Raw genomic sequence first — 15,002 nt, 5'->3', positions numbered from 1 at the left:
GAAGTGAACATCACATCCATGTAAATAATCAGTGTTTTTTTACTGTATGGATTTTCCCATTTACAGGGATCTAGGCAACTGTTTTTTTTTTCAGAAGAGCGCCATTAAAAAAGCTATAATTTAGCTTTTTTTAAGGAAGGCTTATTTTATACCCCCTCAATGAAAGATAATTTATCTTTAGCTTACACTCTCCAGCCATGTTGTAGATACCTAGTTTGAACTCATCGGGCGAGGGTTCTGCAAAAGGGAAGGCTGACACCCTTTTGCTCATGGGGCATGTCAAGTCCCGCCTCTCCCATCATAATTTATGCACATATATAAACACACACTTACTCTAACACACATGCAGACACGTGCTCGCTAACCTTGCATGTGGCCTAAGCCTGTCTGTAGGGCACACTACTACCACAGGGTCACATGATGCCACATTAGCCACTGAGCCCTACCTTTACAAACATAGTGGCCAGCATTGTTTGGGGAATTATGGCCAGACTGTCCATACTTTTACAATGCAATTGTCTCAAATTATCAACTCCATGGACTCTTTTACCCAGACTTAGGTATTCCCCCACAGGTCGCCCTCTAGCCAAATTGCAGTGTGAATGAGGTGGACATCTGTGCTGCTGTTGGCACAGACCTCTCGCTATTTGTTTTCGGACAACAAATGTAATTCTGTTTGGATGAAATTCAGAAGGCTTTTTTATGCAGAAATAATATTTACTGTCACTCACCCTCACACACGCTCTGTCACACCGTTTCTCACTGAAGTGGTAGAGGCTAATACAGAGAGGGAATTTAAACATGCTGAATATGCATGATAGGCATTTGGCTTCTGAATCTAAGACAAGACCAAGGACTGATTGAGGTTTGAGTCTTTACAATAGACCAAAATGCACTCCAGGCAATTTTAACCTTATAGGCAGAGACATGGTTGCTGCACTCAGCTAATGACATTATCATTTTTTGTATTTAAAATAATCGGGGCTGCCTTTCATATTGATTAGACCCTGGGCAAGCATTTGCTTGGACCCCACCACCACCACACCATTCTAACACCAAAAAAAACCACAATAAAACAAAAGTACTTGCCACGCTGACTCTACAGATTAGGAGGGCACTGTCTGAGTCACTGCGGTCTTCCCTCCTTCTGACCCTAATGTGACTCCGTGTGTCCTCAGACCCCACGCGCAGGGCAGCGGAAGAGCACAATACTTTGTAGATTGCATAGCAAATCACATAGTTGTTCATGGGAGTGACCTAAACTGGATTTGCAAGTCATGATCAGGGCTGGCTTCCGGTGTTCAGGCGCCCTATGTGGGCCACCCCTATGTTGCCCCCTCCCCCATCTTCGCCCCCTGAGTCCCTTTGTCCCCTTTTTCACTGTGCCACACACCTCTTTTTTCCTCCCTCATGCTGCCCCCATTGGTCGTGCCACCCTAGGCCTAGTTGGCCTAGCCCAGAATACATCAGTGTTTATGAGTAGTAATGCACCATGACAACATGTAATATGCAGTGTATTATTTTTCTTTCAGTATAAGAGACTGCACTTTAATAAATATGACTCCTGCCTAAATACATATGTATGCATTAACATAGGATACCAATTAGTGATACTATTATGCAAGAAGTTGTAGTAGGCATATTAAACATAACATGTCTTCTGGGTGTGTTTCAGCATGCATGTACTATTTCTTGTAAGTTATTGTTTTTTCATTTAGCATTTAATGTATAGTATACTATATATTGAGTGATATCATACAATTCAATTGTGTTGTTTTTTTTCTTTAAAAGAACAAAACAGACGAGGGCCCTAAAAATCATACAGGGCCACATTGAAGCTGCCCTCTTACAATGAAGTATCTAAAACAGTATTTGTAGCACAAAGACAAATAATAATATACATAAACATAGACAGGGGTGTTTTTTATAAATACATATTAGGATGTAGTATAATATAGTTATATTTATATACAGTATATTAATTTGTCATACAAACATTTTTGATATGTCTCATATTTGTTATATTATTGATATACAAAACAAATTATTGCAATAAATTAAAGTGTAAAAATATATATACTAAGTAGTTTTCTAAGCTCTTTATTGATTTAGTAGATATCACTATATTACATACACTAAGTAGTGCTTAAAAGTAATGATCAGCCTAAAGGGAATGATCAGCCTTTATTATGCAATTGCAAGTTACTTTAAGGCAGGCAGGAACTGATAATGTGTCCTGGGTGAGCCGTAGTTAGGGCACCAGGAAGTAATCACTGCGAGGACGTAAGGAAAGGGTACATTTTGTTCGAAGGAAGTTCTAGTTGCAAGAGGTCAATAAAATGTTGCAATGGTAGTATGACCTGTTACATAATTCTGATGACTCAATATAAGAGTTATGAAATCTGACTATTCTGCCTTTCATTCTTGCAAGAAGTAATAAAATGAAAAAAGTGTTTTTTTGGGAGTGGCATTGAGAATACATTAATAGCGGTACTAAATTGTCTAAAGACAGAGCAATGAAACGAAAAATACATTTCCTTATTATCTCCTCTGAGGGGTCTTTTAACTAAACTGTTAGTTTGTAAGTGGGTTATTGTGAAGGGACACTCTAGCCATCATATGGACCTTAAAGTGACATTTATCCCCTCTATGCATTTGCATGGTGTCCCTCCACTTGTGGGAGGATCATTCTTCCAAATGCATCTCTTGATTACCAGTGTAGATGCACAGTATACTTTCCTCCAGTCAGCTCCATCTCTTGCACGTGTAAGATGTCCAGAGGGTCTAATACCCCTGTGAAGAAAGTGCTCCCATTGAGAATTCAGTGGCAGTGCTTTCTTGCCAAGGGTCTGCTGTAGAGGATCCCACGGGTGCTGACGGTATTCTGTATGTTGGGGGTGGGAGCGGGTAGTCACACAATATACCTATGTGTCCCGGTAATCCCGCGCACTCCCGCAAGGCTGCCCTGTTTTTTTTGCTTTTTCACATTCAAAATCAGAGGCGTTCCTAGTCTCACTTTTATGTTCAGCCTCATTTTCATAGAGGCGGGAGAGAGAAGATGCGGGTGTTAGTGACTCATGCATGCAGCCCTGAGCTCAGGACAGGTTGATCTTAGACACCCAGCCCATTTAGGAGAAGGCCCATTTCTGGCAGATTTTTGTAAATCCCAATTATCTGTAAATAAATGTATTGGAATAGAAGCTTGCGGGAGCGGTGGGCGGAATCGGACACACACGTTGCGGGAGCAGGCAGTAATGGTCGGAAATACAGCGGGAGCGGGATTAAGAAAACAGTCCCGTACAGGGCTCTAGATTGCTGCGGACAGCAGAGGGGCGGTGACTGCAGGTGTGGCGCTGCAATGTTTTCACAAGGTAAGCACACTATATAACCAGAAGTATGCGGACACCCTTTCTAATTATTGGGTTTGAGTGTTTCAACACACCCACTGTTAAAACGTGTATAAAATCAAGCACATAGGCAGCCATCTCCATAGACAAACAATGGGGCACACTGAAGAGCTTACTGACTTTAAACATACCACTGCCATAGGATGCCACCTTTGCCAAATGAAATATCCGTATGGAGTAACAACATCTCAGCCACGAAGCAGCAAACCACACACACTCAAAATATGGGGCCACCAAATGCAGAAGCACATAGTGCGTACAAATTGCCTGTACTCTGTAGAATCACTCACTACAGAGTTCCAACCTGGAAGACCAATCTGGGTTTGGCAGATGCCAGATCTCTATCTACTGGAATGCATAGTGTCTACTGTAAGGTTTGGTGGAGGAGAGATAATGGTCTGGGGCTGTTTTTGCAGGTTTTCTGTTAGGCCCCTTAGTTTCAGCAAAGAGTAATATTAATGTCACAGCTTAGAAATATATTTTAGACATTCAACTTTATGGCACATAAGCACCACCATGACTGTGCCCTTTGATCATCAAAGGATAAATCAATGAATTAACCAGTGTGTTACAGTTGTGTTTTTTTTCCAATAGATATTGCATCCTTTGGAATTACCAGAGTTCCCGATCAGGTATTTCTTTAAATCTTATTAAAACAATAATTAACTCCAGTTAAGATAACATGTTCCTTTAATTATACATCCTAAGCCTCTAGAAAGAAAAGGACCACACACATGCTGCCGGCAGAAGAATAAAGCAGCATGCTGAACTGGATTTCAGTAATACTGTTGAGTATTGCCATAATATATTGACGTGATAAAAATATAATACTTCCGTGTCAAAATACTTATTAATCTTGGACGTTATTCTTATTTATCTAAAACTGCAACTATAAAAAAAAACATTAAATCCACTTTTACAATCAACCAAAGAGAAGTTTCTGCTCCTGAAAGGAACTTTGATCTTGTTAAATTTCACCATAACAAATAACTTACATTTCTGTGGCTTTCCTCAATATAAATATAAACATCTTTTCTCAGTACAAAGTGGTTTGTGCAGAGATACTGACATATTTTTTCTATTGTCCATCAAGTATTTTAATAATAGGCATCTATTTGTCAGAGTTTTTCATAGATGTTTTTGTTTATCTTGTAAAGTCCACTATAGAGTTTTTTGTTTCCCATGTGTTATGGTTGGTGGTGTTTGTTTCCTACATACATCTAATATGCATTTTGTGATACACTTTATGAAGTCTGATACAAAAAGTTAGTCCTTTATGCCCCTTTGTATATGTTTCTGTCACTCACTACAGAGTTTAAAACTGCCTCTGGAAGCAACATCACCACAAGCACTGTGTGTCTGGAGGTTCATGAAATGGGTTCCCATGGGCTAGCAGCTGTACACAAGCTCAAGGTGTATATGTGCAATGCCAGATGTTAACTGGCAGCACACCACTGGACACGGGAGCAGTGGAAACATGTTCTCTGGAAAGATGAATCACACTTTTCTATCTGGAAGTCTGAGGGACAAATCTGGGTTTGATGGATGCCAGGAGAATGCTTCCTACCCAAATACATAGTGCCTTATACAAAGTGTGATGGTGGAGTAATAATGGCCTGGGGACATTCTTCAGGGTTTGGGCTAGACCCCTGATATCCAGGTTGATATTAATGCTACAGCATACATAGACATTTTAAACAAATGTATGTTTTCAACTTTGTACCACCACTTTGAGGACCACCTTTCCTGAGCTCCTGAGAGGGTCGGGGGGTGCCAGCGAGGGTCGGAGAACAGCGAGGGGCCTGGTTAGGGTCAAGCCTCAATCCGGGACAACACATTATACCTGAAAATACAGGATTTGTATATCTGATTCTATGACTTCAGTGTTGAGTTCTCATGTGAATTTCAATTGATCTATACATGCAAAGCTAGGTTTGTGTGTTAATCTATACCTGCTATGCTATGTTTCCATACATTATTTATGTTTACCTGCAAATATAAGGTATGTATGTCTTATTCAGTTGATCTATACATCCAAGTGCTGTTTTATGTATTGTTTATTTGATCTATACTTTTTTTTTGGTGCGGGAGCAGAGGGAGTGATGCTGCATGCTAGGCAGCGTGGAGCGGGGCCCAAGGAAATGCTTGCGTAGGTTCCAATTTTTTCATTATAAAATGTATTGGCAGCAGGGTCTAATATTTATATATTTATATATATATATATCGGCAGCAGGTTCTAATATTAATATATATATTGGCAGCAGAGTCTAATATTAATATATATGGGCAGCAGGAGCTAATATTAAAGAAACTGCCAGTTCAGCTGTTATTTTAAAATCATATTTCAATCACAGTCTTTACTTCACAGAGAGACACAGAAGTATATATTATGTAGTTAAAAATACATGTCTAACGCATATACAGTATCTCACAAAAGTGAGCCACTCCAGTGGCAATCTGTGAAGCTCTGGAGAACTCCATGCTCAAGAGTTGCTGGAAAATAAAGGTGGCCACACTTTGGGCCCAGTTTGGGCATTTCCACTTAGGGGTCTACTCACTTTTGTTGCCAAGGTGTTAGACATTAATGGCTGTTTGTTGAGTTATTTTGAGGGGACAGTAAATTTACGCTGTTATACAGGCTGTACACTCACTACTTTACATTGTAGCAGAGTGTCATTTCTTCAGTGTTGTCACATGAAAAGATATAATAACATATTTAAAAAAATGTGAGTCAACCTATTAGAGTTACTTGTATTTTTCAATTGCTGTCAGCATTATTTAACATATATATATGTAATAAATTATATTTATGTGATATGTGAAAAACACAAATTAAAACATGTTTACACTGTTTAAAATGTATCTTTTTTCATTATGACAAATACTGGAAATAGATATAAGGGGGTGTAACCATAGGGACGAACTTAATCAGGAAGGGGTGTGGTCAAGATAGGGTGTGGCTAAGGCAGTGGCATCACCACAGGGGGCCCATGGCTTTTTGTTGCCCGGGGCCCTGGATGATCTCAGTCCGCACCATTTTTTTATTGACAGTGAGCACAGCGGTGGCTGGTGGGTAATTCCAATGGGAGTTCACAATATATACATTTTGAAAATGAAATTACATTTACGTCGTAATGTACAGGTTACAATATATTTCCCTAAATTAACCATAAAGAACCCATCAACCATAACTGCCCCTAAATTAACCGTAAAGACCCCATTAACCATAACTGCCCCTAAATTAACCATAAAGACCCCATCAACCATAACTGCCCTAAATTAACCCCAAAGACCCTGTTAACCATAACTGCCCCTAAATTAACCCTAAACACCCCATTAACCATAACTGCCGCTAAATTAACCCCCACCTCCCCTAACTTTCAGCAACCCAAATATTAATTTTATACTTACTGTTAGATGAGTTGCTGAGCAGTGTGGACGCTATAAGGAAAGGGGCAGAGCCAATCTTTTGCGCTTGGGGGTTCACATGCGCATGTGCTCCTATGGGGGAGCCTCCACTGAGTGAGCATTAAGTAGAAAAATGAACTGGCAGATATGTTTCTTTAACTACTCTGCGCATGATGCAGCACTTGTCTTGGGACATTTTAATGGGCCTCCCATGGTTTGGGAATGGGATGCAAAGCACATGTAGGTGTGATGGTCAGATACCTTTTGTCATTAGTGTAGTTCAGCTGATAGAGATAGACAGATGAGCACAAAGGCAATGTAGTATGTCCTACATTAAATATCAGGCACACACCAGGAAGCATGGAATTATAATTTTAGTCAGTTCCTTTGAAATACTTTCACTAGCAAGCTATTTAACACTGGCTGGGGATAACACATCGACTGGCTGCAGATGAATTACTAAAAAGCTATAATTTACTGTAGTTACCCCTAAATTAATTTGAGAGTTATTTTGTAAAAACAACAATTTGCTTACTGTATACTACTGTAATGTTCCTACTTATGAAAACTATATATTTACAAATTAATCAAAGGTTTTTCTTCTGCAAATATATTTTATTTACCATAATCTGCGCACTTAAACAAGTTATTTTTGAAATCATCAGTTATTATTAAATGGAAATATGGTCAAATATTATTTGATGGCAACGAATCACCGTGGTCCAGAACCCAAAATTTTGGCCCCCCCCAGCCTGGTCAGGAGGAATTATATACATTGAGATGTTATATAGCAGCACCCTCTAGTGGGCATTTGAATGTATTGAGAATAAATTAGAGATACTATGAAAGACGTTTTTGTTGACTTTATGATAGCAATTCCATTACAATTTAAATTTAAAAAGTATAAAATACATAATAATTACAATTGCATATAAGTTGTTTATCTGTGTCTTTGAAAAGTGATGACACAATTAAAAGATTAGTCCCAAACTTTTATCTTGGGCTATTAATGTGAACTTTGTCTTTTACCAGATTTTATTGAATATTGTTCAGGGTAAGACGCGACCTTTGTTTGTTTTTCTGGCACTTTTTCAATTGCATATGTATTTATATTTTCACCACCTTATGCTATTTTCTTTTCTCACAGAATTCTAAGCAATAGTTCTATTATTTAAAGTGGAACACCCATTGTGACATATTTATAAAATGTATGATAAAGAAAATGCTATAAATACAAAGACCCAAAGAGCACACACCTTCACAAATGAAAATTGAATACAAACCCCAAACATAAAAACTCTGTATTTGCAGGTATACATAAATAATGTATGGAAACACAATAGAACACACAAACCCAGCATTGCAGGTATAGATCAACTGGAAATCACGTGTAAACTCAGCACTGAACGTATAGATCAAATAAACAACACATGGAAACAGCACTGCAGGTATTGATCAACTGAATAAGACATACAAACCCTGTATTTGCAGGTATACATAAATAATGTATGGAAACATAGCATAGCAGATATAGATCAACAGAATAACACACAAACCTAGCTTTGCAGGTATAGATCAATTGGAATTCACATAAAAACTCAGCATTAAAGGCATAGATAAAACCCACTAAATCACAGGTTGCGCAGCCCAAAGGCCACACCTGGCATTCACACTGCCCACATAAAACCTGACTAGCACCCAGATAACATGCATAGGACATGCCATCTTTGTCCCCAAACAGCCCAGCATGAGTCAACTTTGTCCCCAAACAACCCAGCGTACAACATCTTTGTCCCATAAACACGCTACCTTTGCCATCTTTGTCCCATAAACACCCTGCCTGTGCCATATTGGTCCCCAAGGCTTAAACACCATGCTTGCGCCATCTTTGCCTTTCCACAAATCAATTATACACCTATGATACATATAAACACTTTTACAGTGACTCACTAATTCACACGTTCATTCACAGAATCATTTACTCTCTCACTCTTTTGCATAAATTGTTTACACATTTTCATTAATGCATTCTCACAAATTCATTAATTCTCTCACTCATTCACACATTAATTCATACTCTCACTCATTCACAGAATTCATGCGCGCATTAAATCATTCATCCTCTCTCTTATTCCAACAATTCACACACACACATTAATTGATTCACTCTCACTTATTCTGACTCTTTATTTCAATATTCTTACTACCCTCTTTTCTCACCATCTACACTCTGTCACCACTTTTCTCACCATCTCCCCCCTCTGCCCCTTCTCACTGACGTGCTCAGCATGAAATGCCTGCACCGTGACCAAGACGGAGGCCTCGCAGAGGAGTGAGGGGCGCTGAGCGGTTGCTGAAAACTAATTCCTGAGCGACCGCTTGGCACCCCTCTCCTCCACATCAATCATAGCTGCACAAAAAAAAGACGGCGTTTCAGTTGGGGGGGGCACACGGGGGGGCACAGCATGATGTAGGGGGGCCCCATGCCAACATTCTCACAAATTCATTCATTCTCTCACTCATTCACACAATTCATCCACACATTAATTCATACTCTCACTCATTCACAGAATTCATGCACACATTAATTCCTTCATCCTCTCACTCATTCACACAATTCATACACACATTAATTAATCCCCTTCTCACTATCTACCCCCTCTCCTCCATCTCACTATCTACCCCCTCTCCCTCATCTACCCCTGTGTGGTATCACTGTACTCAGGAGATGTTGCTGAACACATATCGTTTGACAGGAACCAGGAACTATACATTCATACCTGAAGCACAATGTGTGTTAAAAAAACACACAAAAATTACTACCACACATTTGTGCTGGGGTAGAATTAACCCCTTCAGTCCCCTATGGACGCACTGGTACGTCCAAAAAACGCATCCCAAGAATCCCCTATGGATGTACATCCTGCCCTTCTGAAAGCGGCAGGGACACATATCTGCCGCTGTACGGGAGATCAGCCTGTCGTTTATACCTAAAGAAAATGAATGTGGATATTGAGCGATGTCTTATGCAACCTGTATAGTTTTTATGTTTGTATGTGGAATATACAATTTAAAAAAATAATTAAAACAATTTAAAAATCTCAGAATTTTTTTTTACCACATTGTAGTACTTTATATGGTAAATTAGATGATATGATCAAAATAATGGTATCTAAGGAAACTCCTTCATGTCTTAAACATGAACACTAAATGAGACAGTCTCCTATCGTTCTGGAGGTCACATTGTCAACACACGTCAACACACATGTCATGATTCTACTTAACGTAACAATATTTCTCAAAACATAACTCTGAAAATGCTAGGTGCTGTGGTCCCTGAGTGACCTTAGCACCTGATCCCCTGTGAGATTTTATGGCACCCAGGACAGGACATCTGATATTCTTTGAAGATTGCTGGGTAAGTTTCCAGATAACATTTATGGCACGGGAGTGGCCTAAGAAAAAACTACATTTTCTCTTCTGCATGCAAAATGCCTTGTTTATCCTTGAACATTTTGCATGACATAGGACAATATGGAAAGGATTAATGCGGGATATTATTGTAATCAGGGATTGTTGCCGAACCTTACATATATATATATATATATATATATATATATATATATATATATATATATATATATATATATATATATATATATATAGCTTTCCTGAAAGGGTTAAAAATGTCTTACTATACTAAATATTCAACATTCTCCCAGGGCACTCCATTTTGATGAAATAAAGCTCCCTGCAGCACATTAAGGTGACTTTCTCACTTACTTTCACGAGTGTATTGCCACAGACAGTGGTACAGCATGACTCTCATCATTATATAGTGATCCAGATACAGATGTGGTACATTATGACTCCTATCATTATATAGTGATCCAGACACAGATGTGGTACAGCATGACTCCTATCATTGTATAGTAATCTAGACACAGATGGTGGTACAGCTTAACTCCAATCTCCTGTACAGACAGTGGTACAACATGACTCCTATTATTAAATAGTGATCCAGATGTGGTACAGCATGACTCCTATCATTATATTGTGATCCAGACACAGATGTGGTACAGCATGACTCCTATCATTATATAGTAACCCAGATACAGACATTGGTACAGCTTGAGCGGGGGAGAGGCTGCCACATTGTTATAGGCTTATGATAAAATATTTACTTTTTAATTTCTTCATGATTAATCTAATGGTTTATGATAAGATTAATGCAATATATAATTATCTATTAAGATTTAGTGTACTCACACTTTCATTTATATTATTGTAAGTATACTAGTAGATATCAGGCAGTCATAACGCACGATGGTCAACTGTCTACATTTGAGCTTTGTGCTTTGTTTTTATAAAACTAAGATATTATGTGTCACGATCTTATAGGTGGGTTTCGTGGTAAACAACTTTGAGTGACATATCCAAGTTTGCAGGTGTCTGTTCGTGGTAAACAACTTTGAGTGGCATAGTCAAGGTCATCCCATAGGGCAATGCCAACTTTTGGCTAAGACAAAAGTATATAAGATAGCGAGATTGTAAGTTCTGGGGGGGCGGAGTACTGCGCTTACTGAGAGACTGTATCCCACGGGTATGTTGCAAATTATTATCTTTATTGGCAAGCATTATACTTATGAACTCTGCTTTATAGATACATTTTTGGATTCACATTAATTATTGTTTGTATTATATATATACTCAATAAACAGAAGTTGGTTTACAATTCTCAAGTCCCTTTATTTTATTATACCCTCAATTATTCATTACGAATAGAGGGACCTTACCATTTATATAAAATTATTTCTTTGGTACCTGTATGATAAGCTCTGCTAAATCCTGAGAAATAAGACGTTAAAAATGGGAATAAAGGTAATGACCACATTATAATAACATGGTATGCGGAGGCTCCAAACTTATGCTCTGGTATGCCTTATGCGCTCCAGAAGGCTTGGTCAATGTAGTGATACTTGGGAGAACCAGACAAAGAAAGAAGGCAAACAAAGAGAAAAAGTGGAGCTTCTTGAAAGGAGGCAGGCATGTGGAAGCAGTCAGTGGAGGGAAGGGGTCACCCTACAGAACATGTGTTAGAAGTTTCTACCTTCAAAACAATGCATTGATATTCAAGGTAGAGATGCCAAAGGTTCATCATCTTGAAAGGCTCATCTTAAAAGGCTATATACACATTATTATTCTTAAATATATCTTTTATATTTTCCCTGAAATCAGCTCAGTAATCTCTTTATGGAAACCACAGAAATGCCTGTTTCAAAAAATCTTTTTCATTTTGTGCATTCATCGGACACTGAAAGGGTTAATTCACTTTAGTTTCGTTTCCTTACTTGCTCAGAGAATTGGTTTCGTTTTCGATTGTAAATGTTACATCACAGCTCGAAAAAGAAACTGCTTTCAGCTTACAGATTTCATTTCTCAGCTGGTCCCTCCTGCTTAGCCTGTCATAAAAGCACTGACATTCTGCAGCGCTCACAGACGCACAGCCCAGACCTTCTCTGATCTCTCGGACCACTAATTTGCCATCATGAGGTAAATATAATGATATATTTTATTTTATCACTTCAGGACGGGACTGGGGATGGGTAAGTTGTCCTGAATATATGGAGCCACACACTACAGAACCTGATCTGCCAGTCATTTACCAGTCAATTACTGTACTACTGATAATAATAACATTTTCTGTATTATTGTATTAGCTGTACTGAGAATTTATCCTTTTTTTTGACAAGAGGAATGTGTAACACAGTGCGCCGTATTTCTAAAGCATGATTCTAGTGCAAAGTTTTAAATGTGGAGCAATCACCATAGTAACAAACATAATGTCTAATAGCATTACTCCACTTTGCCTCAGAATTTCTATATGTGACTTGCTGATAAATTAATTTAAATTGGGCTTAGCTTTCTTAAATAACATGGAATAATACATTTGTAAAACTGAGGTTACGTGGTTGTGATGTCCTTTTTTATTAGACTTTTGCATAGGACAAGCGAAGCTAAGGCAATGGCTACTCCATGGTATTCACTGATTATAGGTTGTCCCTTAAGTGTGGCTTCCATTTAGAAACAAGAGTGGATTTACAATTATTTTGGTAAAATTATAGATCACCAATTGGTATAAAAGTGGAAGTTCAGCATTTATTGCTCAGATTACTGATAGTGTTTATCGTATAGTTAGTCGCTGCTATCTTCGTCATAGTGGAACTCCACGTTATTTATATACAAGTATCATAACTATAACTAACACGTGCTTTTGCTTTATTTTCTGCAGTTCTGAGAGAGCCTTAAAAGTTCGCTTGTTACAGCTAAATTGTCATTTTACATGGCAGTTACTAGAGAAGGACTTTGATGCTGATGAGCTTGAAGACAGATTGAACAATCAGCTGGAATATTTGGTCTCTGAGAATAAATACATGGTATATAATATGCTGGCCTTTGTAAAACATACGCAAGACAGTTACACAGAAGCAATTGCCAATTTAGAACAAGCTGAGAAGCTTTGCTCAGATGAAACAAACCGTAAACTTCTGGTGACCTATGGCAACTTTGCATGGGTATATTATTACTCAAAAAACTATGAGAAATCTGAGATATATCTTGACAAAGTGGATCGAATTTACCAAGAACTAAAAAAATTATCAGAGGAAGATCTTGAAGTGCATGAAATATATGGTGAAAAGGGTTGGTCCTTGTTAAAAGTAAGTGGAAAATACTATGGAAAAGCCAAGGAGTGTTTTGAGAAAGCACTTGAAGCAGATCCAGATAATCCTGAGTGGAACAGTGGTTATGCCACGGCAGTTTACCGTTTAGAAGGTTTCACGCTAACCTTTGACCCAAGCAAATGCAAATCATTAGAACTGTTGAAACGGGCGGTAGAACTCAATCCAAAAGATTCGGTGGTGAAAACACTTCTCGGCTTGAAGCTGCAGGACCTGAAAAGAGCAGATGAAGGACTTAAATATATCGAAGAAGCTTTAAGGCAAACACCAGACCTTCCATATATGCTTCGCTATGTTGCAAAATTTTACAGGCGAGCCGGAATGACCGATAAAGCTCTTACTGTTCTCACAAGAGCGGTGGCTTTATTGCCTTCTTCTGGATTTCTTCATCATCAGATAGGACTGTGTTACAGAAGAAAAATGATAGATGCAAAAAAACTAGCAAAGCATGACAGCAGAAACAGAAGTGCCCACACAAAAGAAATTAAGGACTGCATTAAGAAAGCCCTATTTCACTTTGAAATGGTAGTGGAATTGAAAAAACAATTTGTGTATGCATATATTGATTTAGCAAATATGTTTAAGGAGGCAAATGAATACAAAAAATCAGAGGAGACATTTAAAAAGGCGTTGACCCTGGCCAATCTTTCAGAAGATGACAAGCAGAGGATTCATTACTATTATGGCATGTTTGAAGAATATGGTAGAAAGTGTGAAAGTGAAGCTGTGAAACATTACAAAGAAGCTCTCCTAACAGCAGGCACTAGCGAGAATAGACAAGGTTGTGAGCAGTGTTTAAAACGAATAGCTAACAGGAGGCTCGATGGAGACCCCAAGGATGCTTTTGGATATGGTTTGCTTGGGTTTGTCTATAAGATACAACAAAATCCAGTTGATGCAATAGAATGTTATGAAAAAGCTCTAAACCTGGACCCTTCCAATGATGAATTTCTGAGTTCTCTTTGTGAATTAAAGCTAAATATTTAAATGAAAAGATGAATTACATGACGCTAAGGACTCTTACCATTTTAATGTTTTGATATAAGAATAAGTTATGATGCAGTTCCATTAAAAAAAAACAAAACACCAGAGGTTCTTGTTGGCTAACCCTGCAATGTACATTATTTAAACAATTTTGTTGCAGTAATGCTGGATGGAGCAGAATTCTACCCTATGATTAAAGGTGCAGTTCCACCTACACAAACATTATTTAATTACATTTGAATAGGATCTCATAATGTGTAATAAAAAAAGAAAAACAATTATTAGTACTTAGTACCTCAAATTATGTTTCCAGTGCCATATTTAATTATATGTGTTATAATCAATTAAGGTTCACATTGCCATTTTGCATGAACCTGTTGCAACAATCGCATTCAACCATAAAGGTCAGGCTTCTATGATATCGCAGTGGATTGTACACATTAGTTTCCACTTGTGTTTCACA

The 15,002-nt window shown here is 38.2% G+C and overlaps 1 protein-coding gene across 1 annotated transcript; it reads left to right on the top strand.

Annotated features, from left to right (window-relative positions):
- Positions 1-12,249: 12,249 nt before the first annotated feature.
- Positions 12,250-14,790, top strand: LOC128469326 (interferon-induced protein with tetratricopeptide repeats 5-like). Its single transcript, XM_053451139.1, has 2 exons — positions 12,250-12,368; positions 13,108-14,790. Exons 1-2 carry the CDS (start codon positions 12,364-12,366, stop codon positions 14,540-14,542), a joined length of 1,440 nt encoding a protein of 479 aa, XP_053307114.1. The 5' UTR covers positions 12,250-12,363; the 3' UTR covers positions 14,543-14,790.
- The last annotated feature ends 212 nt before the right edge of the window (positions 14,791-15,002 follow it).

The sequence above is a fragment of the Spea bombifrons genome, chromosome 11 (assembly GCF_027358695.1).
Source record: "Spea bombifrons isolate aSpeBom1 chromosome 11, aSpeBom1.2.pri, whole genome shotgun sequence".
Taxonomy (NCBI): Eukaryota; Metazoa; Chordata; class Amphibia; order Anura; family Pelobatidae; genus Spea; species Spea bombifrons.
This window is presented reverse-complemented; position numbering and strand designations above follow the sequence as displayed.